Here is a 26338-nt window from a genome sequence, read left to right as displayed (position 1 = left end):
TCCCTTTGCAAGCGCGTCGATGAATCTCTAACCGAACGCGACAAAATCAAACACATCATCAAAGGAGTTGACGACGACACCTTCCAGATGCTCGTCGCTCGGAATCCACAGACCGTCACCGATGTTGTCCACCTCTGTCAGGAGTACGACGAGTTGCGTAAGCAGCGTGTCTCGACGCGCAGGGCCGCAGAAGATACGGCTGAAGTTTCCGCCCTCGTACACGACGTCGCTGCTGATCAGACCGTCTTACTCCCCCAAATCAAACAATTCATTCGTGAGGAAGTTGCGCGTCAGCTTTCTCTTGTGGCCGAAGCATCCGCGCCAGTGACCTCGTTAGACCCACGTCTACGCCAGGTCATTGAGACACAGGTCGCGCAAGCACTGCCTCCATCGCCACCTGTCCCTACGCCGCTGACCTACGCTGCCGTCGTTGCTAGACCCCCAGCCCCACCTGTCTCTGGCGCATACCGGGGCACCGGGTCCTCCTACCCTACGACGCTGCCTACATACACGGCACCCCATCCCGTTTCGCCCCCTGCACCTTCTGTCGTTAACCCATGGCGCACCTTGGATAATCGACCCATCTGTTTCGCATGCGGTTTCGTGGGACATATAGCACGCTACTGTCGCCGTCGCAACTTCCAGCCTCCAGACCATGGGAATTCTGCAAATTACCAGGCTGCCCAGAATCCCCGGCGACCATCTTCTCCTATCACCGACTCATTGTCCCCACGACGCCCCGTCGATTCTCGCCGGTCATTACCACCCCGTCGCCGATCTGTCTCCCCGATGCTTCGGCGCACGAGCCCCGCTCGAGAGGAAAACTGACAGCCGCAGTTCCGGAGGCAAGAACTGCGTCGTCGTCGAACTTTCTAAGACCTCCTCTTTGTCCGACCAACGAAATTGATGTGCTAGTAGAAGGTGTTGCTGTACGTGCACTTGTCGACACAGGCGCCGTCGTTTCTGTAATTAGTGAAAAACTGTGTCGCGATTTGAGAAAAGTTACAACGCCGCTTACGAATCTTGCTCTGCGTACAGCCACCTCCCATTTCATCGCGCCGACAGCTCAGTGCACAGCACGCGTTCTTATTCAAGATGTTTGGTACGCCGTCAACTTTGTTGTTCTCCCACGTTCATCTTACGACGTGATACTAGGATGGGATTTCCTTTCTACCCATCAGGCTCTCGTCGACTGCGCTCGTGCTGAACTCACGTTGAAGAATCCGTGCCTTGATATCGACCACCACAGTCCCTCGAAAGTGTTTGCCGCAGCTGACGTCCGCATCGCGCCGTTGTCCGCCGTCCTAGTGCCTGTGTTTTCCCCTGCTGCCACTAACTCGACGCTCCTGTTCCAACCAACTATAGCTAGTGTGCAACACCGGACCATCGTCCTCCCGTTTGCCGTCATCAACTTTTCCAATGGTTCGGCGGTACTTTATGCGTGCAACGTTTCTGCTTGCCCGTACATCCTGCTACGCGGTGAGTGTCTGGGAAGCCTCGAGACCTTAAATTGTATTTTCGAAGAACCGATCTATCCAGACAAGCCATTTCTACCGACTTGTGCCATTACACCCGCAACTGACGCTAATGAACCTATGGATGTATTCCGCAAGTCCATCGATTGTAACCTCACGCCTGGGCAGCAGAAACAGCTGATCAAGCTCCTACAGCGTTTTCGAGCCTCGTTTGACCACAATCAGCCTTCCTTAGGTCGAGCGTCATCTGTTGTACACCGTATAGATACCGGTCAAGAGACGCCATTACGGCAGCGTCCATATCGTGTGTCAACTACCGAACGCCGTGCCATCAATGAACAGGTTGACGACATGCTGACACGTGGCATATTCGAACCGTCAAGCAGTCCCTGGGCCTCTCCAGTTGTGTTGGTGAAGAAGAAGGACGGATCCATCAGGTTTTGCGTGGACTACCGGTGTCTCAACCGAATCACGCGCAAGGATGTCTATCCGCTGCCACGCATTGACGATGCCTTGGACTGCCTACAGGGAGCCGAATTTTTCTCTTCTTTAGATCTCCGCTCTGGATACTGGCAGGTACCCATGGCAGAGGCCGATCGTGAAAAAACTGCTCTCATCACACCCGACGGGCTTTACGAATTCACAGTGATGCCCTTCGGCCTCTGCAACGCGCCAGCTACTTTCGAGCGGATGATGGACTCTATCCTTCGAGGCCTCAAATGGAATGTTTGCCTTTGTTATTTAGATGATATTGTCGTCTTTTCAACTGATTTTGAAACCCATTTAACCCGCCTCGAGAAAGTCCTCGCGTGTATTTCTGCCGCGGGGCTGCAACTTAATCTGAAGAAGTGCAATTTTGCCGCTCGAAAGCTTACGATCCTTGGCCACGTGGTTTCAAAAGACGGCATTCTTCCTGACCCTGCCAAACTTACAGCCGTTTCAGCGTTTCCCAAACCGACCACCATGAAAGAGCTCCGAAGCTTCATAGGCCTTTGCTCTTACTTCCGGCGCTTCGTCCGCAATTTCGCGACGATCATCGCTCCTTTGACCAAGCTCCTCGCCGGCTCCAGAGACCTTTCAGGCTGGTCTGCCACCTGTGACGACTCTTTCAATGAACTGCGCCGCCTCCTCACGTCGCCGCCTATTCTGCGACACTACGACCCATCGGCACCCACAGAGATCCACACCGACGCTAGTGGTGTCGGGCTAGGCGCTATTCTTGCACAGAAGAAAGACGGCTTCCAAGAGTACGTGGTTGCCTACGCAAGCCGAACTCTTAGCAAAGCCGAAAGCAACTATTCTGTCACCGAAAAGGAATGCCTCGCCATTATTTGGGCGATAGAAAAATTTCGACCTTACGTGTACGGGCGCCCTTTTGACGTCATGACTGACCACCACGCCCTCTGCTGGTTGTCGTCATTGAAGGATCCAAGTGGTCGCCTCGCCCGATGGGCATTACGCCTCCAAGAATATAATATTCGCGTGGTCTATCGCTCCGGCCGGAAACATTCGGACGCAGACGCCCTATCCCGTTCGCCTCTACCCCCTGACCCGGACTGCTGCGAAAGTCTAACCTGTGATGCCACTGCCGTCACCATCGCCGACATGCCATCTGAGCAACGCAAGGACCCTTGGGTTGCTTCGATTCTAGACATCCTGGCTGGGCGGACGGCTTCCCCCCCTTCTCGCACGTTGCGTCGGCAAGTGGAGCACTTCGCCACTCGCGACGACGTGCTGTACCGACGCAACTACGCACCCGGTGGACGTCAGTGGCTACTCGTGATTCCACGTCATCTGCGATCCGAAATTTGTTCCACGTTTCATGACGACCCCCAATGTGGCCACGCAGGTTTCCTGAAGACTTATTCTCGCATACGTCTCCGATATTACTGGCGTGGCATGTACCGTTTTATACGACAATACGTTCGGGCCTGCTCGACGTGCCAGAGACGAAAAACTCCCCCTTGTCACGCCAGCGGTACCTTGCTACCCTTACCATGCCCATCTCGACCATTCGACCGCGTCGGCATCGATATCTATGGTCCCCTTCCCAACACTGCTGACGGTAACCGCTGGATCATAGTTGCCGTCGACCATCACACGCGGTATGCCGAAACTTCATCCCTTCCCTCGTCTACAGCAAAAGACGTTGCGACTTTCGTTCTTCACAACATCGTATTACGTCATGGAGCACCTCGGGAGTTACTGAGCGATCGTGGTCGCGTATTCTTGTCAGACGTCATCACAGCATTGCTGCGTGAGTGCCACGTCGTTCACCGCACTACAAGCGCCTATCATCCTCAGACCAATGGAATGACAGAGCGCTTCAACCGCACCCTTGGTGACATGCTGTCTATGTATATCTCGTCAGACCACTCCAATTGGGACCGAGTGCTCCCGTTTATCACGTTCGCTTATAATACCGCCATTCAAAGCACTACAGGGTTCTCTCCTTTTTTCCTCCTTTACGGACGCGAACCTTCTTGCACTATGGACACCATTCTTTCGTACAAACCTGACTCCTCAGAGTCCACGACTTTGTCTCAAGCCGCTACATACGCTGAGGAATGCCGCCAACTGGCAAGAGCATTCACAACCCAAGACCAAGGACGCCAAAAGCACCACCATGACGCATCAAATAACACCACTTCCTACGATCCAGATTCAATCGTCTGGCTGCATGTTCCCTCTGCTACACCTGGCCTTTCTACCAAGTTGGTCCCCAAGTATCACGGCCCATATCGTGTGCTACAAAAAACGTCACCGGTGAATTACCTCATCGAGCCACTGGAACCATCTTCTGACCAACGTCGTCGTGGCCAGGAAATTGTCCACGTCTCGAGACTTAAGCCCTGCTACGACCCTCCCGTGTTTACTTGTCCATAGGTCGCCAGGATGGCTCCTTATTTCGCAGGGAGTAATTGTAATGAATTAATGAATCTGAGTAACGGACGCTCTGCTGGCAACGAAGAAGACGATGATGATCGGTGGCTGCAGTAGTAGCTCGCGCACGCCGTTCGCCATTAGCCAGACCTGCCTGTTAAAGCTCGTTTTGCCAAACTGCGTCTGAACCTTTCTCGACGTACAACACCTCTATTTTAATATATATATATATATATATATATATATATATATATATATATATATATATATATATATATATATAGGCATGGTGGTTGAGTGGCCGTAGCGTTGTAAGTAGATCCTCCGTGAGCAGTCACAACGTGGTTTGTTTCAACGTTTCAGCCAGAGTCTGGCCTTCATCAAGATTGAGGGTACAGCTTGTGGGTGCTCAGCTTTATACAATCTTAAATCAGAGAGGGAGAGAGAGAAAGAGGAAATAAATAAAGAAAAGAAAAAATGAGAAAAAATAAAAACAGAATACAGTCAAACCTCAATATATCGAACGCAGATATATCGAATTATTGCCTATATCGAATGGTTCCTATATCACGCGGGAAATCGCATGCATTATTGATTTTTTATTTCGAACAAAGTTTGACATATAATGGATATATTGAACTCAGCCACCCCCAACTGCCCGCGCTCCATTGCCCGCACTCCATTTTTTTTTTTTTATATCGAATTCTGGATATATCGAACTATTTCGTGATCGCCGCGCCGTTCGATATATCGAGGTTCGACTGTATAAGGTGGACTCTCCCGGGTGCCCCCTTTCACACTTCCTTCCCCTTCCCCCTCCCTCTCTCTCCCTTTTATCCTTTTCACCTTCAGTATGTCTGCGGTCTGTGTATCCTTCCTTTCACTAACGCAATGTTCCCGACCAGACGGCGCCTCCGGGCTCTGGCGGTTCTGTGGGGCAGAAAAGAGTTTTTTTAAGAAGTTTAAGCCTTTAACTACTCAACGCCTCATAGACATCTCGTCGTTCAAAGAGGGGCGCCACGTATTGCCGCAGAGGCTGGCAAGCGGGTGCAATGTCAATTCTTGCCCCCTTCTGAATCAGGCATGCAGTAGGGGCCTCCCGATCGTGCACAGGGTTGCTGTTGGGCATGTCATGCTTGGCACAATTGATTGGATAGTAAGGTAAAAACAGAAACAGGCGACAGCTGTACTTAGGAAGAGTAGTTACACTTGGAAATATTTTGAGTTGTCCAGTGCCCTTCGCAGCTGCAGTGCCGTGAACTCAGTTATTATTTTCATTATTGTCCTTATTGTTTTCTAATGCTTTAATTGCTGCGAGTGTACCCGGATTCTCATTTATTCCTCTATCAGGAGTGTTAAATCGGTGGATAAGGTATGACTCTCGTTGTTCACGCTCTTGGTTTGCTTTAAATCCCGTCTCTAAGAGTGTTACTGATAGTTTGTCGAATGCAAGGTCGGGAAGATTGAGATCTTTTGATAGAGGTAGATCTTTGATAGAGGCGGAGTCTTTTGATAGAGGTAGACTTGGGAATGATTTTGCAATGTCTTCATGATTATTGAAGCGAGTCCTTAATGGTGTTTCTGTTTGTTCGATGTACTGCATATTGCACACGTTGCATTCGAGTAAGTATACCACATTAGAGGAATCTCATGTTAGGTTTCCTCGTATGTTAATCGAAAACTTGTATTGTGAGCTGGTTGCTTTATGTGTTTTTCATATGTCTTTACATACAAGACATCGTGACTTTAAACAAGGTCGGCATAAATAATCAGGGGGTGAGGTATTGATTTGAAAGTAGACAAGTGTGTCTTTGAGGTTGCGTGGTCGTCTGTAAACGACGCCAGGAGCGGATGGGAATGCCCGTTTGAGACGTTCACTTTGTTCAGAATGTTGTAATGTTGTTTAAGGATTTTGCTTACATTGCGGAAGTTTGTGCTGTAAGTTAAGCAGAGGTTTGTTCGTTGTGGGTCTTCTAGCGGTGGTCGCTTCATAAGTAAGTCATCACGCTTCAGTTTTCTCGCTTTTTGAACGGCGCCATCAATTACATGTGGATGGTTTTTTTTGTTTATCGAGCATAAGTTTTAGCCTCTGTGAGCTTGTCTCAAAATCAACGTCTCTTGAGCAGATTCGCTTAAACCGGTGAGCCTAACTGTATGGAATACTGTTTTTACAGTGGCGTGGGTGATCGCTTTGGTAATGAAGGTATTGTTGTCGATTCGTTGGTTTGCGATATAGGGTTGTAGAAAGCTTGTCTTATTCTATCGTTATCGTAACATCAAGAAAATTTACGGTTGCTTGCAAGTAGGTGTGTGTGAAGTGTATGTTCGGATGTACAGCATTGTAAGTGTCGATAAAGCTGAGAAGTTTGTCCTCGCTGTGGGTCCAAATAAGAAAGATGTCGTCTATGTATCTTCTGTATAACAGTGGTTTCAAGGAACTTTGTGCGAGGAATTCGGATTCTAGCTTTTCCATAAATATGTTGGCATAATTGGGTGCCATTTTGGTGCCCAAAGCAGTCCCACTGATTTGTCCAAAATACTCTTGGTTAAATTCGAATGAATTTATTTCGAGGACCATCCTCGTCAAAGTTGCGATGGCAGAAAAATCTGGGGTGTTAGATTGTCTATGGTCTGTGTACATGTTTTGTAATGAAGCTATGCCGTCATCGTGAGGAATATTTGTATACAATGAAGAGACATCAAGAGTTAAACAAGTACGAGTTTTTCGGCACACGCAAATCTGCCATGTCTCGAAGAAGATGTCTGGTGTCTTTTATGTACCACATGAGGGTGCATGGAATGTGGCTTACTAGTAGCTCCCAACAGACAAAAAGAAGAAGAGGAAGAAAAAAGAAGCAACGGAGAAACGCCGAAAGTGGGCGGGTAATCCTTGTATTGTTACTAGGAAATTGTTACTAGAAAAAAAACTCTGATAATCTATTTCATACATACATACATATATATATAGATCTAACAGACAGTAATGCCAAGGAATGTATAGGGGAAGTTATTAGAACCAATATGCGTATGTGCACATGTGTGGCTACGTGACGCCACACATGCGCATAAAAGAGTTTCACACTCGTCGCTTGGCTTATAGATGGCGCTGACTGACACTCCTACTTCTAAATTCACATATAAACCCAAAAAAGTGGATGGAGGGAAGGCCGCTGTGATAGCTCTGTGGTTAGAGCATCGAACGCGTTATTCAAAGGTCGTAGGTTCGATTCCTGCTCACGGTTGATTATTTTTTCACCCACTTTTCTTTCTTCATATTTACATTCCATTGGTTCTAATAACTTCCCCTATACATTCCTTGGCATTACTGTCTGTTAGATCTCATTATTATTGAGTCAAAACACGGAAAAACGAGCCCTTAGATATACACTTCTTTCCCTTATTCATTAACAAGGGTCTCGTACTGGCAGACTTGATGTCATTAGGTTGTATACGAGGGACTATTGATCAGCTGCCCGCTCGTAATAAGTTCACGTGCTACGCAACGCCACACATGCGCATAAAAGAGTGTGTCACACTCGTCGCTTGGCTTATAGATGGCGCTGACTGACACTCCTACTTCTAAATTCCCATATAAACCCAAAAAGTAGATGGAGGGAAGGCGGCTGTGATAGCTCAGTGGTGAGAGCATCGAACGCGTTATTCGAAGGTCGTAGGTTTGATTCCTGCTCACGACTGGTTATTTTTTCACCCAAAATTTTCTTATTTACATTCCATTGGTTCTAATAACTTCCCCTATACATTCCTTGGCATTACCGTCTGTTAGATCTCATTAATATTGTCAAAACACGGAAAAACGAGCCCTTAGGTATACACTTCTTTCCCTTTTATATATATATATATATATATATATATATATATATATATATATATATATATATATATATATATATATATATATATATATATATATATATATATATATACACACACTGTTTCTAAGGGACAGTATTATCCAAGTGATTCGAATTTCAAGCAGTCTTAATAACATTTGTATAGCTCGAAGTTTTGTTTAATAAAAAAAACTAGCAAGACTGGTTTTCAAGCCATGGTATAAGCACAAAACATTATTTTGCGCCAAAAAAACTTGTCTACCTCCTCCGGGAACGCACATGAACAGACGGCTGCAAAAGTGCATGACAAAGCTTCACTTTAGGCCACCTGAAAACAAAGTGCAAGAGTCCATAGTCATCAGCGAAGATGAAAGGGAACGCCGAAATACTTCGTGCCTTTTTATATATGCTTTAATCTACCACTGCTTTAGCAACATACCTATTCAGCTCACAGTCACCATCGGCATGCGTGTCGCAGCCACCACGGTTTTATGCGCGGCGGCTGCGACCAATGATATGAATGGATGGATACAACTTTATTCAACATTTGGCGAGGTTTAAGGGGAGACGTGGCAATTAAATCTAAGTGTGTTATTTATTGGAATAAATTGATGAAACTTGGCAAGCTGATCTGATGATGATGATGTATGGCATTTAGTGGCGCAAGAGCCATGGTTTGGCTAAAGAGCACCAAAACCGTGGTTATGTTATTGCATGGCTTTATGGTTCATGCAGTGGCTGTATAGGAGCCTTAAAATCCCAGCTGTACGGGCCTTAATATATCCCGAATTTATTATTATAGTGGCTGCTGCAGTGGGGTGAATGCTATGAGCAGGGGACATCGAATTCTAAAGAATTATGTGTTAACAGATGAAGTACGAAGTAGAACATCAGCCTCCCAAGCACTTGAATTCAATGTCCAGGAGACATGCGCCATTAAAAGTAACATCGCAACTACAGGCGACGTTCCATTTTCCAGATGCCCGAAATACCGGACATGCCAGATTTCCTGGACTCACCTGTGGCACCGTCAAGTTCCCAATAGAGTCAATGTATTAAAAAGTCCGAGATTCCGGACGCTTATAGCCTTCGGCGTCCGATTTTCCAGACTTTTAACTGTTAACCGCCGACCCAAAGTCATCACCGCCGCAGCTATTTGGTTGCTTTCATATCCTCGAACCTGCCATACTCGCATCGCATAAATCAGAGGTTGTGAGAATGTTCTCCACAAGGCGACCTCTTGCGTCACAGCGCGAGACTCTCCATAGTATGTTATGTGCGTTGAAATCCCCAACAATAATGTAGGGCTCAAGAAACTGGTTAATAAACCTGTGCAGTTCAACTTTAGTGAGGGGGTAGTATGTGAATGAAGCAGATGGTAACCAGCTTATTGATAAAATAACACGGATTGCAATTACTTCAAGAGGCATTTGGATAACTACACGATGGCAAGAAACAGACTTAACAATTATTGTCACACCTCCCGATGAAGCAACAGTTTCTTCACGATCCTTCCTATACACAGCGTAACGCCGGCAAAAATTTGTGTGTTCCAAGTTCAAATGTGTATCCTGGACACAGAGGACCTTGGGCTGGTAGGAGAATAAGAGCTCATTTAAATCGTCTAGATTGCAAAAGAGGCCCCTGATATTCCAAAACATTATTTGTGTCGACATGTTAACAAGAATAAAGGTGTTCTATGTGTGCGAGTAATAGAATTTAGTGCTCATAGGTCCTTGGGAGGACCCTTTATTTTCTGTTTTCTTTTTTTGTAGGGGAATGCAGAGTTGCGCCGCTGTTTCGGAGCCAAAGGCACCGGAATAGTGCCCAGTGACTCTTGGGAGGCATTGGACGCCCCCGTATGCAGGCTGGTCGTTCGAGTTTCAGGCCACGCTTGGTGAGACGAGGCCTTGTGACCAGACGGCTCTGAAATTGCCGAGTTCTGTTGTCCTGTTAGTGGAGCAGATCGAACCACTGCCGCCTTGAAGGCGGGCGCCGCAGCCGACGGCTCGCTCGACGCAGGCCGGGCTGGGGGCGAAGGCCGGTGCGATGCTGCCCCCTGACGCGCCGCATCCGCATACGTGGTGCCATAAGATGGTGCTACTCATTTCTTAACTTCCTTAAAAGAGATGTTCTCTCGGACCTTCGATGAAATTTGTTCTTTCTCCTTTTTCCAAGATTCACATGATTGCGAGTAGGCTGGGGGGTCGCCGCCGCAATTGACACAACAGGCTGCAACATCGCGGCCTTCAAAAGCGCAGTCTGTTAAGGCACATCTGTCACAAGTGGACTGACCTTTGCAAATATAAGAACTGTGGCTGTACCTTTGGCACTTAAAGCATCTGCGTGGGTTTGGTACATAGGGCCAAACTCCAAGCTTCATACAACCTGTCTCAATGGTTTCTGGGAGTTCACTTGATTCAAAAGTTACTATTATGTGCTTGGTTGGCTTTTCTGAGTTGTCCCTTTATATTTTGATTCACTGTACATTGACGACATTTTCCATCTAAGTAGCTCATGTTCAGAAAGGTTCAGGAGATCTTCATCCGAGATGACACCACGAACTGTGTTCATGGACCTATGTGGAGTGACTGCGACAGGGGTGTTCCCGAATGATGTAAGGTTGGAGAGGTTTTCATACTGCGTTCTGTCTTTGAGCTCAAGAAGTAGATAGCCACTGGCCATCTTAGTTGCCTTGTAATCTGGTGCTAGTTTTTCAGCGAGGCTCTTTGCCACCAGAAATGTTGAAATGATTCTGGTTTTTTCGTTTGACTGCTCGCTGTGCACAGCGTAGTATTTTGGAAAATGTTCGGGCGTCTTGGAAAAAAATTGCAATGGTGCTCATGTGCGTTCCCTTGTCAGGGTACGATCGATTTGGGGAATGAATGTACTTAACATAGTGTGTGTTTTTGTTTCGGCGGCTATGCCAACCGCCCACCATTGAGGCGAACAAGGGGACGCGACAGGAAATGTGCAATGGCAAGTCTGCCAACGCCAGTCGTACACCACTGCTATAACCATATATGGTGAGCCAAGACTGGTCAACCACACAAGGTTAACACTTGCCGCCACGAAATGTGGAAGCGTAGAGAAGTGAGAAAAGGACAGTAAAGACAAAAAGTAGTAGGAAAAGACGAAAGATCAGGAGAGAGAGAACCAGGAAAAGGCAAAAGTGTTGTGGCTTGAGCGAGTTGGTTATCCATGAACTTAGCTTGTGTTAGCGTGGCACATATGGAAATGAAAAGGGAAAGACGACAGACACGTCTAGAAAGGTAGGTGCTAAACTTCCAACTGTTCATTGCATGCCTTTGACATCCATCTTATCCGTGCGTAAAAAGACAACTCATCTTGCACGTGGTGTCATTCCAAGAAATATCATTTCTTCATCTGTCAGTGCAATTGATGGTGAACTCACTCACAAGTTTCCCATTTCAGCTACAGCTTCAGCTTCTTTGATTTTACCTGTCAGTTGATTGAGAGACCAGCCGATAACGGTGCAGCTGTACAGATCAGGGAAGCACCCACAGCCTTTGCAGTGCGCTACTAGGAGAAAGATGATGATGTTCTAAAACACTGCCTGTGTTAGATCAGTTCGTATTTTTCGCTATTTTTCCCAGACTAACAGTTCGTATTACTTGTTTGTGCTTCGTACTCACATCGTGACGACGTAGAGGTCCCCACCCACCCGGAAAAGCAGGTCAAATAGACTTCTAGACGGGCTGTGCCCTACCTGCCACGACACGGAACATCGGCGCCAGATGCACTTGACGCCGCATCTATAGCAGCGGCGGCAACTACTACTCCTGCAGCATCTGTAGACGGAACTACAGACCATGGCCCTGCGAAGAGGAGACTACGGGAGGAGCAAGACGGCTCCGATCCTTCAGATGAAAATGCAGAAGATATAGACCAGGCATCTTTCACAGTTTTATCCTACAAGAAAAAAAGTGGTACTGGCGTCCCTGTTGTCTTCAGGCCTACCACGAATGGAGGAAGCTTATGGAAAGTCAACCGTAACACTGTCGCATCAGCCGTTGTAACGTCGGCTCAAGAGAAAGTTCTTAACCATCACCTCAACAAACATGAAAGCCTGATGGTCACAGTGTCTACCCTGCTGGCCGCCAACCGTCTACTAATGATAACTGAATTAGCAGGCATACGCGTGGAAGCCTGGGTCCCATACTCTTACACAGCAAACTATGGGAAAATACAAGATGTCCCTCTGAGTTACTCAAATGAAAACTTACAAGACTACCTACGTAATCAGGGCGTCGTGTCGGCAAGAAGACTCACCACCTACACACCCGAAGATGGCGGCAAGGTGAAAGAGGTACGTCGTCGATCCATTATTTTGCAATTCGCCAAGAATTCACCATTACCTAAACGAGTTACGCTTGGGTTCTGTATCTACTCGGTGGCCGAGTACGTCGGGGCAGCTACACAGTGTTATAAATGCCAGAGGCATGGTCATATATCGAGACATTGCAATGGCCCGGTACACTAAAAAGTCTGTGCTGGTCCTCATTCGCACAAAACGTGTACCTCAAAAGCACAACCTAAATGTGCTAACTGCGGTGGTCCCCACTATGCTTCGTATGGAGGGTGCGTTAAAAAGAAGGATGCTACACTTGCAAGTTTTTCGCCCACGTGCCCATACCAAAGCATTTTCTGCTTCTTTTTTTCCAGAGCAGCAAAAGACTGGAATGTCCTTTCCCACGATATCGCCACCTCTCTATCAAGCTTCATGCATAATATTTAAAATATACCTTCACATTGATCATTGCGACAAAACTATCGATTGTATGTTACCCACCCCTTAAATAATACCCTCTCAGGGTTCCTTACGGAAATAAAAATGAAATGAAATGATATATTGAAATTCGCTAAGCCACTTTGAAATACAGACAGCTCACCTGAAAGTGTGTACTCTTGATGCAGACAATGGCGCGAGCGAGGTATTCAAGGCGCTTAGCCAGGTTCGCATCGGCGCCTGGTCGGTCGGCCAGCTTGGCGAGGATGCGAGCGGCCGCGCTGTAGTTACCCACACGCTCGTGGTACTTCCACAGCAAGTCAGCCGCATCACACCGACGCTGCAGGTAGGCCTCTAGAAAGGGGCTACGCACGTTCAGCAGCCGTGCCGACTGGCCACTCTCACACAGCCAGTCGTACAGTGAGGCGTGGAACGTCTCATCGTCTGACCGCAGGGCCAGTCCAAGCATTGCCTCATACGAGGAGCCGTCTGCCCGGCTGTCACCACTGGCACGCAGCTCGGAAAGCATGTCCCTGATCACCTGGACAGATGGAAAGGCGATGCATGTAATCATTCAGTGAATAACTAATAGTACTGTGCCTATTATTACTTAGTGATGAACAACAAAAAAACTCTTAGTGCGCCTTTAGCGGTGAGCCGAAGACACGTTCTTTGAGCAAAACACAAAGGTAAAACTAAACAGCTGTCAAGCAGAGTGAGCATGATCAGCAACAACACTCTTCCTTCTCTTCTTTCGCTGGTGCTTTTGTCCATTGGCTATGTGCGTTGGGCTTTTTCAGCGTTCGACAAAGCGGTACATTCCGCACCAATGGTAGCAGCCAGAGGCGTGCATACGTTTTACAGCGAAAGCTATGAGATCACAACTCGGCCCAAGAATAGTTGTCCGCCGCCGCCGGTGTCCGTAACCACATTGCACGAAATTAGAACAAAAAATACCTAGCACCAATGACACAGTGGGGCTCGAACCTGGGCCCACTGGGTACCAACCCTGTATTCTATCACTGAGCCACACCGGTGCTTGGAACTTGTTAGCAAAATTTCCTTAAGCAGCCTTGATGTTGGGAAAGCAATCGCGTTAATATGACTTATAAAGCATTTTAAAACAGCGAAAGAACAACCAGTCGTAACACAACGCGAATAGCGTAATGAGTGAGTAGTCCAATGCTCCAACCCATTACAAAAGTTTGTTCTTGTTCACCTATAAACTGTGGCGCATACCTACTTCCGCCGTAATTCCTCATCATGGTCAGTCGCTGCATGAACAATTGGCACGAAATTCCTTGCAAGTGTTTAGCAGATACCACACTACTCAGAAGGATGACGTATAATAGCATAGCGAATGCCGGCCTAATACCCAAAAAATGTTAATTATTAGGCCGTAGTGGGTATCAAGCAAGTGTGCTTGCAGTAGTTACCCAATGAGCGTTAAGAAAAGGCTCTGAAAGGCCGCTCTTCTAGCTCTCGCTGTGACTGTGCTGCACCTTCCACGAAGGCCTGGCATTTTTTATCACACCGGCGTGGCCACATTGCGGATCCGCGCGAAAAGAGTCGCAAATATTGGCACATAGGTGGCGAGAAATCACAAGCAACCACTTGTGACCGCCGGAAAGATAGTTGTGACGGACGATACAGGAGTCCATCGTGGATGATGAAATGTCAAGGTGTGCGTCACAGTGAACGATTGGCGGTAGCTTAGGCGGATGAGACAGTAAGTCTACCATATAGACTATCCAAGCATTTTAGCGCTGCTTGAAGGGCGCTGCTTACACTGCTACAGATCTTTCGAAAACCGGTCGGCCATCTACCCCGTTTTTGATCACTGGTACTGTCGTTGGCGTCACCGGCCTGGAGTGACCAGACCGTTTGCCAACATCGTCAACAACCGACTGTATCCGATAGTCTGCATCTAGTGCATGCGCGTACACCACTTCACCGACTCTGATAATTTGCGATTCGTTTCGTGTATAGGACTTCTCGTTCACTTCGCACTCGGCTCAGCATGCCTTCCGCGCGCATGCGGAAGTGTGAAAACGGCTGTTAATTTGCACAGAACGAATCGCGAAATATCGAAGTTTGTGAGGCCACGCAAACCCGCCGGCGCAACGAAACTATTTTTTGACCACGGTTGCCGGTTCTTCGAACACCGCCGCGCACACCGATTCAGGGGGCCATGCACTCTTTTCTTTTCAAGTTTTTCTATGTGCGAGTTTCGCGGACCTTTCAAGCAAGCTACCCAACCTGCCTCCTTCCCGTGTGTTTTGGTTTTTAATGTCGCCCTCCCACCGCATCCTCCCCTCTCTTTATCGCAACTTCTTGCCCTTCTCTCGCAAGTGTGCTCTCCTCTCTTGATCACAATCCCTTCGCCTGTCTCCACCGCTCCGCGATGCCCGCCACGCTGGCTCGAATTAGTTTCGTTTTCTGACTGGAAACGGGCCCAGAGCTGTTCCACGCGTTCTGGCATGTGTGTCATGTGTGCGCGTGTTGCTCGCTTTTGGTGTGCGTGCATGGTCATGATGGCCGATGGGACGACTAGCACGCTTTTTTTTTTCCTGTCACTCAACAAAACGTCCAAAGTGTGACCGCTTGGCTTGAGCGAAATCCGCGCGTCAGGTGCCGCATTGCGGAGCGCTTCCTCATAGCTGTTGACCGTCTAGCAGCCAACTTGCCGCTTCGGGCGTCCCTGTATTCAGCTGTGGAGATGGTGGATATTTCGAGTGCGACGGTGACAGCTACATGTGCGCGAAACTGTTTTCGTGAGGCGGACTTCGTCAACATCGGGCCCAATGCCGAGTCTGAAGCTTCCAAACAGGACCACTGCGGCAGCAATATGTGGCAGCGCGTCGTCGACTCCGACCTGAAAGAGCAGGAGGGACATCTGTTGCAGTGGTTTAATTATGGCCGGTGGTGATGCCGACACTCCGGAACCGTGCACGAATTGGGGCACTGTGAATGAAGTGCGTGGCGAGAGCGATTTGGAGGAATCGGATTGCGAGAACGACAAAACTTTGGAGTCAGTGCCTCATGCAGCTTATGCCACGGCCTCGGCGAATGAGCACCCTGCCGTTTTAAATGAACTCGAGACCGCCCTTATCGCTTCTGTTCTTCGAAACACATGCATTACGGACTTTTTGGGGCAAAAAAAGTTTGTGTTTTCACTGGCAACTTTTTTTTAAAAGCTGTGTTTCATTTACTACAAACTTCGGGATACAGCGAACGGATGCCGCGTCATGCTCAGGTTCGTTATAAGCGGGCTCGACTGTAGTATACATACAATCAGAAGATTAAGTCAAAATTCCGGAGTCTCCCAGAGAATTCGGGAGAGTTGGCAGGTATGCCTTTGTCCACTTTGCATTTCATTGTGTCACTGTCATATAAGTTACTGCTTGGAATCATGGGGTGTTATGTAAAAAAAAAAAACTCTTGAATGAATTCAAAAGGATCCATTGAGAATCATAAACCTGAGTGAATGAGAAGGTAATATTTTTCAATTACAACGCATTCTCGCAGTTTCAATGTTGCTTGACTACAAAATTGATGTTTCAGTAAATCACAATTATTAGAAATTCACCATGCCGGCTGAACTTTTTTTCCATTCCTCAATGCAAAATGCAATATGCTTCTAATGATAATTTCAATCTGCCTAAATGTTACAAAGTTTATAGAGAAAGACTGATAGAATTTAATGAAACCAAAATACGGAATCCCCTTAGAGATTAAAATTGCACGTAATTTTGGCCTAGCACGCAAGTAATTTTTCATATTGTCGCAGGTTATAAATTACAGGGGGTTTATTTGAAAACACGGACAGTGGAACTTGTACAGACGCTCTCAGAGAAGGCCGCTGAGATTGTCGTCTTCTTCACTCGCCTGCGCTGCGCCTCTCGAGCAAATCCGCGTTCTTCGTTGTGGTTGCTATCTCGCCGCTAAATGCAGCTATGCACATGGCATTACTCTCCCGCCAGAGTGAGCGTCATCCCGATGCTCTACAGGTAGAGATGCAGCCAGCGGGTGTTTACATCACTGAGAGTGGTAAAGTTTCATGCGGACCACGTGCACTGTCTCAGGCAGAGATGCTGCCGACGTTTGGCGACGATGCTGGCGATGAGATGAGGCGTCGGGCACGACTTCGTACGTCACGTCGCTAAGACGGCGCAAAACCTTGTAGGGTCCGAAGTATCGGCGTAGGAGTTTCTCAGAGAGGCCTCGTCTTCAGACACGAAACCAAACCCAGACTCTATCTCCTGGTTGATAAATGACGAATCGATGGCGAAGGTTGTACCGTTGGGCGTCAAGTTGCTGCTGGTTCATTATTCTGACGGGGGCAAGCTGCCTTGCTTTCTCGGCGCGCTCAGTGAAGTCTGCTGCGTCTGTCTCTGAATCATTGCAATCGTAAGGCAGCATGGCGTCATGCATTGTCGTAACTTCTCTGCCATGAATTAGTGCGAACGGTGTCATTTTCGTTGTTTCCTGGCGCGCCGTATTATACGCGGATGTGATGTACGGCAATATTCGATCCCAATTCTTGTGTTCCACGTCGACGTACATGCAAAGCATGTCAGCGATTGTCTTGTTAAGTCGTTCTGTAAGCCCATTTGTTTGTGGGTGGTAAGCTGTCGTCTTCCTATGCGCTGTGCCACTGAGCGTAAGCACAGTGTGCAAAAGCGCGGCTGTAAACGCGGTGCCTTTGTCTGTTATGACGACAGTTGGAGCACCATGTCTCAGGACAATGTTCTCAATGAAGAACTGGGCCGCGTCAGCTGCAGTGCCACTCGCGATTGTTTTGGTCTCCGCGTATCGGGTGAGGTAGTCCGTCGCCACTATAACCCATTTGTTGCCGCTGTCCGATGTTGGGAATGGGCCCAGCAGATCCATTCCAATTTGAGAAAACGGAGTTTCTGGCACGGGCGCAGGATGTTATAGCCCAGCGGGTTTAACAGGTGGTACCTTGCGCCGCTGACAGTCAATGTATGTTCGGACGTAATGTTTAACCTTTGCTGCGATTCTTTGCCAGTAATATTTTTCTTTGATGCGTGTCAGTGTTCTTGTGAAACCGAGGTGGCCCGCAGTGGCTTCGTCATGGCAGGCTTGTAAAATTTCGCTGCGGAGAGCTCCAGGAACTACCATCAGATAGCTTCTACCTGTTGATGAAAAGTTTTTGTACAGAATTCCGTCCCGTGAACAGGATGACGATAAGTTCTTTGAAAACACTCTTGGTGCATTGGCGGCTCGTCCGTTCAAGAATTCTATAAGCAAGTTGAGCTCCCGATCATCTTGTTGTTGCCGAGAAATGATAGCTGCATAAACAACTCCTAAAAAACCTGGGAAATCATCATCCTCTATAGCCGGTGATTAAATCGGTGACCTTGACAAACAGTCAGCGTCTAAGTGTTGCCTTCCGGACTTGTAAACTACGGCCATGTCGTACTCTTGGAGCCGTAAGCTCCATTGTGCTAAACGTCCAGATGGGTCTATCATGTTTGTCAACCAACAAAGAGAGTGATGGTCGCTTACGACTTGGAAAGCGCGGCCATATAAGTATGGGCGGAACTTCGCAACTGCCCAAACGACGACCAGACGCTCCTTCTCCGTTGTTGAGTAGTTGGACTCGGCGCGTGTCAACGTTCTACTAGCATAGGCGACCACTCTCTCCACACCATCTTGGCATTGGACAAGAACAGCACCTAGGCCCACATTGCTGGCGTCTGTATGGATGGCAATTGGTGCATTCTCGTCGAAGTGAGCGAGGACAGGTGGAGTTTGTAGACGCTGTCGCAGCTCATTGAACGAAGCTTCTTGCTCTTCACCCCATACAAATGCAATGTCTTCCCTTGTAAGGCGGGTGAGTGGAGAGGCGATATGTGCAAAGCCTGCTATAAATCGCCTGTAGCAGGCGCAGAGACCCAGAAAACACCTGACCGCTTTCTTATCAACAGACCTTGCGAACTTTGCGACGGCTGCCGTTTTATCTGGGTCAGGCTTCACATCTTCGCGACTGATCCCGTGTCCCAGGAACTGGAGTTCTTCGAAGCCGAAGTGGCATTTTTCCGGTTTGAGTGTGAGTCCAGCGGACCGTATGGCTTGAAGGACTGACAGTAGCCGCTCTAGATGCTCTTTAAACTGGGCCAAAAAAACGATCACGTCGTCTAGGTACACAAGGCATGTTTTCCAATTCAGGCCGGACAGAATGGTATCCATTAGTCTCTGAAACGTGGCTGGGGCTGAGCACAGACCGAAAGGGAGGACTTTGAATTCATAAAGCTCGTCTGGCATCATGAAGGCGGTCGTTTCTCGGTCGCGCTCATCTACTTCTATTTTTCTTCTCGTCAATGGACTTTTAAGGTCCATTGACGAGAAGTAGTGCGCGTGCCATAGCCTGTCCAAAGTGTCATCGATCCGTGGTAACGGATAAACGTCTTTTTTTGTAACATGGTTCAGCTTACGATAATTGATGCAGAAACGCAAGCTGCCGTCTTTCTTTTTCACGAGTACCACTGGCGATGCCCAAGGACTCTTTGATGGTTGGATTACATCATCCTCTAGCATCTTTTTGACTTGCTGCTGGATTACCTCAAGTTCTTTCTGAGCGACGCGATATGGGTTCTGTTAGATCGGTCTTGCTGTGTCTTCCTTAATGATGCGATGCTTAGTCAGAGGCGTTCGACCCACTCGTGATGTCGATGAGAAGCAGTCCTTGAACTGGTCGAGCAGCTCCATAAGACGGCATCTTTCAGTCGGTGTTAGACTCGGACCGAAACTGGTGGTGTATGTGGAGGTGATTGAGCTGTGGCTTCCCCTTGCATTAGAAGACAGTCGTGAGAGTAGTCGAGCTCTTCGAGGTACCCCACAGCCGTGCCTTTACCGATGTGCCGGCGCTCATTCGTGAAGTTGGTCAGAAGCACCTCTGCGCGCCCATCCACTAAGCTGACGATGCCGCGAGCGATGGCGATGCCTTGGCGAAAAAGAAGGGCATGGGCAGTGATGCGTTCGGCTATGGCGTCTTCATTACAGTGCACGTCGCAACACACGGAAACAAGACTACATGACAGTGATGGCACGCAGACGTCGTCGTCAACCATACGTAACACCCTGGGTTCTTGGTCTGGATCTTGGGTCACAGACTTGTCAGCGGCGAATGTGATCACACCATCGCCTATGTTGACCACAGCACCGTACTCTCTTAAGAAGTTCATTCCCAGTATCATAGGTTTGCAGCACTCCGGTAGGATTAGAAATGTGGCTACAAAAGCCACATTCTCAATCGTGAGCCTTGCTGTACATTTTCCAGTGGGAGTCATTATCTGGCCTCCAGCATTTCGGATATAAGGGCCCGTCCATTCCATCCTGACTTTCTTAAGTTCGTCTGCCAATCGTTCACTCATTATGGAAAAGTCTGCACCCATATCGACTAAGGCCGTCACTTCAACGCCGTCAATCGTCACAGCGAGGTCAGCAGTCACAGTTTTCTCGGCGGAGTCTTCATCGTCGTCTCTCACATGTTTCGGCAGCAGTGGGGGATTTTCGGCAATTTGACGGCTTGCAACCTTCCCCCCAGAGGTTGCTGCTTTCAGTTTCCCCGCCGTGGGCTGGAAGACCCACCTCTGACAGCATCAGCAAAACTACGGCGGCTTGGTTAACCAAAGCGAGCCGGGGATAGTGAGCGCGTCCGGAAGGTAGAAGAGCCTTCCCGCCTGCCAGCCTGGTCGTCGTCGATAGGGACATGGCTTTCGTCGAACTGTCGGCGCGTAGCTGTAGGTGCACAACCGCGGTATTCAGCTCGGCGATGTGGGCGAAAACGGTAAATGTGCCCTGGCTCTCCACAGTTGTAGCAGAGTGGTTGGCGATCCGCAGTGCGTCATATGTCAGTCTTCCGCATATAGGGTCACCTTACAGAATCCTGCTGAGCCCAGGCTGCCACAGGATACGGTTCGAGGTACTGCGGCGCTGGCATGGGCATGGGTCGACGAACAGCGTCTGCATAGCTGTATCCGTTATGCTGGTAGGATACTTCTGGAGCCAATGGACGACGCACAGTGTCTGCATAGGTACACGAGCTTGGACGGTGTGGTGGAGCGGAATATTACTGAGGAGAGGTAAACGCTTGTCGAAGTTCATGGCGAACGACTTCAGCGACGGAGGCTACCGTGAACTCCTGTCGCGGGGGCGCCTGTGACTGCAATGTGTATTTTGCGTTCTCCTTCGCGATCTCCTCACGCACGATCTGTCTAATCAGGTGGCGTAGAGAAAACTCGTCATTTGCGGTAAATGCGGTGGCGCCTGCAGCTGCGCCGGTGACCGGGCGATCAGACTGTCCGTACCGTTGCTGCAGCGCACGCTCTATTGCGGTGGCCTCCCTGGTGAACTCGTCCACTGTTGTCGGCGGATTGCGCACAAGACCAACAAATAGCTGCTCTTTGACGCCCCTCATGAGATGGCTTAGCTTTCGAGCCTCGGGCATGTTGGGGTCCGCGCGATGGCACAGACGCACCATATCCTCAGCAAACATGGCGACGCTTTCATGCAGCTGTTGGGTGCGTCCTTCAAGAAGGCGTTGTGCGTTTTCGCGTCGGCCCGCGTTACCGAAGGTGTCAAGGAACCGACGACAAAACTTCTTCCATGTCGTCAATGTTGCCTCCCGGTTTATAAACCACGTCTTCGCGCCGTCTTCAAGGGCGAAGTATACGTGGAAGAGCTTTCCATCGAGACTCCAGTAGTTCAATTTAGCTACCCGTTCAAACTGCTCAAGCCAGTCTTGCGCATCTTCGTTCGGCCGGCCATGAAATGGTTCAGGAATGCGCATATTCTGGACCGTCACCTGTACAGGAGTCTTTGCCATTTCTTGAGTTGGGGTGGCTGTCGAAAGTGTTGCTCCCTTTAAAAGGCCAAATTCTGGTTCAAGACCTTGAAGACGACGGCTTGAGCGGTGCACAGGCGTCTCCACGCATGGCTGTCTCGTAGGACTAGTCTCGGGGCTTCTCACAGGAGTGCTGATCATGAGGTGATAGTACCCAGCACCTCCACCAGTGTCGCGGGTTATAAATTACAGGGGGTTTATCTAAAAACATGGACAGTGGAACTTGTAAAGACGCTCTCAGAGAAGGCCGCTGAGATTGTCGTCTTCTTCACTTGCCTGCGCTGCGCCTCTCGAGCAAATCCGCGTTCTTCGTTGTCGTTGCTATCTCGCCGCTAAATGCAGCTAAGCACGCGGCAATATCAAGTAAAGACAGGTAAGCCAGTGTCTTTGCATCTTCGATTTATTTTCATCACATTCTTTTTTTTTTTAAGTGCCTATGTATAGCAAGCTCGTTATAATTTAATGTATACTGTATTTCCTTGTGTAATGAACCTATGTGCCACTTTGGTCCTAGAAAAAAATATATTTTTTAAAGTATCTGTGCATTTTATTTTGGCATGATAACTAGTGTCATTGGTGATCAAAGCAACATTAAATCATATAATTATTCACAAAATAGCGACACAATAAAGATCAAGACATAGTTCAACAACTACGCTAAGCAGTTGCAAGGAGTGCAAGTGCGGACAACGTCAATCAATATTTAAAAATTTCGCCTTTTGCGGCAGAGCGTCATCTGTCGAATGCAGAAGAGAGCTTCAGCTTATAGCGGCACGCAAGCACAGCAGTGCAAAAGCAAAAGAAAAATAAACCACAACAGTGCCGACGGCGCGACGTGCACCTGCAATGTGCGTGCGTCGCCATCTAACGCTGCGTTTTCGTTGACGATTGGCCGGTATTCTAGCAACACGGTTAGTTTTAAACTTAAAGTTGAACAAGTATGTACTGGGTGCCTGAACATAGCCGTTTGACGACACTTTCAGCATCGATATGTGCGCGTTCGCCTGTACACGTGCTATGTGCACAGCTATGCCATACATAAGTGGAGGGCAAAAAAGCATCGCTTGTGTGCGGCAAGTGTCCAGGCACGTGCGGATCGGCTATGCTGATAGCACATGTACAGCTTCGAACTAAAAAAAAGGTACGTCGCACATTTCACGAACCAAAAGAAGGGCAGTTTTTTTTTTTTGTGGAGAGCGAGGTTCTCGGATACAGGCTCCGTAATCCTGCCACTGAATTGGAAGCAGTGAGACAGCCAGTTCTTTAATACGGTCATGCGAAATTTTTGTTCTTGTAACTTCCTTTATTTTGTGGGCAAGGCAGCAGCGAGCCCACAAAGTAAAGAAAGTTACAAGAGCAAAAACACGCTGAGCAGTCCTTTTCGCCTAATGCTTTAAATTGAGATGGTCGTTTTTGGAAACCAAGCTTCGAGTAGCGCCTGCGCTGCTTCGACATTGCTGGGAGGTGTGGTTCACAACGCTGGCGGGCATTCATTGACACTTGGTAAATGTGGCATCATGGATCCACGTTTTCCTTGAGCCACAGACTGGGAAATCACATCATCAGCAGTGACGTCATGTCACACTCCTCATCAAACAGCTCTAAAGGCACCCGACGAGCTGTGCTTCACTAGTGAGCGAGGCAGCAGCAAGCCCGGCAACATGCTGAGCGATCCTTTTTGCCTTGTGCTACAGGTCAGTAGATACATGCCAACTCATCGTTATCGGTCACTTAATTGATTTTTATTGCTGCTGCACTGACCACTGTGTGTTAATTATTTTTCTATAATATAGTTAGTCCGCTAATCAGAAATTTCTTGGTTTGCGGTAGCCAGTGATGCTACCAAGGTCTTCCGATTAGGAGAAATTTTCGGAGCAGCAAAATTTTCATTTTGGAGCACTTTGGAGCCGCAAAATTTTCCATTTGGAGCACCTTGGAGCAGCAAAATTTATCATTTTGGAGCAATTTGGAGCACCTAATTTTGAATACTGGAAGAAAAGCAAGTTGCTTTTACACTCAAACCTCGTTATAACAAAGTTGAAGAGGAGCCACAATTATTTTCTTGTATCGATTATAACAGTTTGTGGCAATGTATGCTCTGATGGGCGCACTCCTATAAGCACGCAAAGAAGGAAACCGCCTCGCGGCCCGATGTACTACTATGCGACCACGTGTGCCACAGAAAATAAACTCAGTCAAATCTCATTATTTCGATAATTCGAACTCACACTGAGGTCCCGTCAAAGCTATGTGTACTCCAATGGGCGAAAACGCCCTGGAATTTGAACGCGCAAGCACTTGCGATGGTTAATTCGAACATACTGCACTCCGAAAATGCTCTCAGCACCATGCCCAATCCCCCGGCGGCACCTCTCAACGCTGCGCACAAAGAAGGAAACGAAGAAAAAGAAAGAAAAGACTATGGTGGATTGTTTGCTCTTTCTCAAATGCCGATCTGCAAGGTGCCCGTGCCACGCTTCTCTCTTTTCCGTCTCTGCACGTAGAGACCCTTTTCCTTTCAAGGCAGCGCACCGAGAGAGAGGAAAAAAAAACGCTGCCGCGAAGAGTCCTCTTTTCTCGATGCAGAGGGTAGCAGCCATGGTAGGCCATGGTAGCACCGGAGAAGCAGTCGCTGCAGTCTTGAGAGGGAAATCGATTTGCAACGCAGCGCCGCTTCTCGGTCGTTTGACCCGCTGAGTGCTTCCTCAATCCTCTCCGCTGCCTGTGTGAGGAGGACGGCTCTCTCGGCCCCGCGGGGCGTGGCTGAAAGGTCGGCGCGAAAGTTTTGAAAGAGCCGCGCCAAACGAGTGCCAAACGAGCACCAAACGAGCGTCAAACTTTGCAGAAAACAATATTTAACACACTACGGTCGGTTTGTTTTTTGATAGACTATTTGATAGGCTGAATTAGTTCGTTATATCCATTTACCGGTCTATTATACTTTGTTACAACGAGGTTTAATATGCATGGTTCTCAATGAAGCTTTCAAGGGGAATTTCATTTACTTCATTATATCCACTATTTTGTTATATCCGGTTACGTTATAACGACGTTTGAGTGTACATTCAAGGCGGTGCAAAGTTATTCTGAGGTTCTTGTGAAGAGCTCGAAACATTTAGATTCATTGCAAATTTTATAGAACCAATCATCCTAGAAGAGCTCCCTATTTCAGTTGATGATGCAAGAATAATAGCGTCATGCTGTTGAGCATTCTGGAAAGATTTGTTCAGTGATTCTTTTCGTAGCAAATAAATGGAATACTGGTTGAATGAAATTGTATTTCATGAAATAATATCAGTAATGGAAGAGACATTTTGCTTTTTGGAGCAGATTCTGGAGCAGAAAAAATTGTGATTTGGGGCAGGCTCAAGTGTCTTCAGAGCAGAAAAAATGCTATAGCTTAGGGTTGCTATTGGTGTTTCCGGAGCAGATGCATGTTACTAACAACTCCTGAAGTCTAAAACATCACTTAGGCCTCTAATAAATATTTATATTTATTAGTAAACATGCCGTATGCTAGTATGCAGCTAGTACACAAACAGTAAACTTGGCGTAAATCATGAGCGGAGGGGGGGGAGTCAAGAGAGTCTGGACTTTTCTGGTGTTCAGGCTGTGGAGGACACTTTGTAAGTGTCCCACTTGAGATTTAGCTTTATCACCTGCTATAATTGAGTTAACAGTTAAGCATAGCGTAATCAACTTTTTAAAAGGCTCTTTATCTTTTACTGTGTACCTGTGGTAAATGCCCCTCAGCTGTGTGAACAATGGAAATCAAAAAAAGGTGAAAAAAGGAGACTGAATAGAACATAACTGAAAATTTTGTTGAAGCGCACTAAAAACCAGACGGACAGAAGAAGCTGACAAGGACATTACTTTCCCTGTCCTTGTGAGCTTCTTCTGTGCTGTCCTTCTCAACTTCTTCTGTGCATCTGTTTTTTAGTGCGCTCCAACAAAATTTTGCACTGTCCTTGTCAGCTTCTTCTGTCCATCTGGTTTTTAGTACGTTTCAACAAAATTTTCAAATATGAATGTAATCCAACTGGCCCAACTTGCCATCTTACTGATTAGAACAATGCAATTGCTCAAGCTCGGACCCCATGCTAGTTTCTTTTTAAAATTTTATATGAAAGCATGGTTCAATTCCTATATAAATAAAAATACAACTCCTAGTAAAAATACGAATTGGAGACCATGGCCTGATATGTGTCACCCATACATATTTCTCTGGATTCATACCACTGTATAGCATACTAGGTTGATAGTGTATACAGCTTGCTTTTGGTTTCACTTATGCTAACGGGATGGTCCCATGGTTCAACTTCATTCTTTTTAGTTTGCCACCACCATTTTAGCGCAGATTTACAGCAGTTACCAAGCAAATGTTGCACTTTGGAGCAGCATGAAGTAGCATTTTCCTTTTGGAGCGGTTTGTAGCAATTGAAGCAGCACCTCCATCACTGTGACCTGTACATTCTTCGTTGCAGACTTTATTGGACTGACCACTAGC

The 26338-nt window shown here is 47.6% G+C and overlaps 1 protein-coding gene across 3 annotated transcripts in view; it reads right to left on the bottom strand.

Moving 5' to 3' along the window:
- The window catches only part of Nup154 (nuclear pore complex protein Nup154), a 362979-nt gene that overhangs the window by 110488 nt on the left and 226153 nt on the right, over window positions 1-26338 (bottom strand). For all 3 annotated transcript variants that reach the window (XM_075869915.1, XM_037431504.2, XM_075869914.1), the window contains exon 9: window positions 13123-13500. In XM_075869915.1, the coding sequence (XP_075726030.1) occupies window positions 13123-13500 (378 nt within the window). The remainder of the gene's footprint in view (window positions 1-13122; window positions 13501-26338) is intronic.

This window comes from Rhipicephalus microplus, chromosome 7 (genome assembly GCF_043290135.1).
Source record: "Rhipicephalus microplus isolate Deutch F79 chromosome 7, USDA_Rmic, whole genome shotgun sequence".
Lineage (NCBI taxonomy): Eukaryota > Metazoa > Arthropoda > Arachnida > Ixodida > Ixodidae > Rhipicephalus > Rhipicephalus microplus.
Note: the sequence above shows the minus strand (reverse complement) of the source record. Positions and strands in the feature narration are given on the sequence as shown.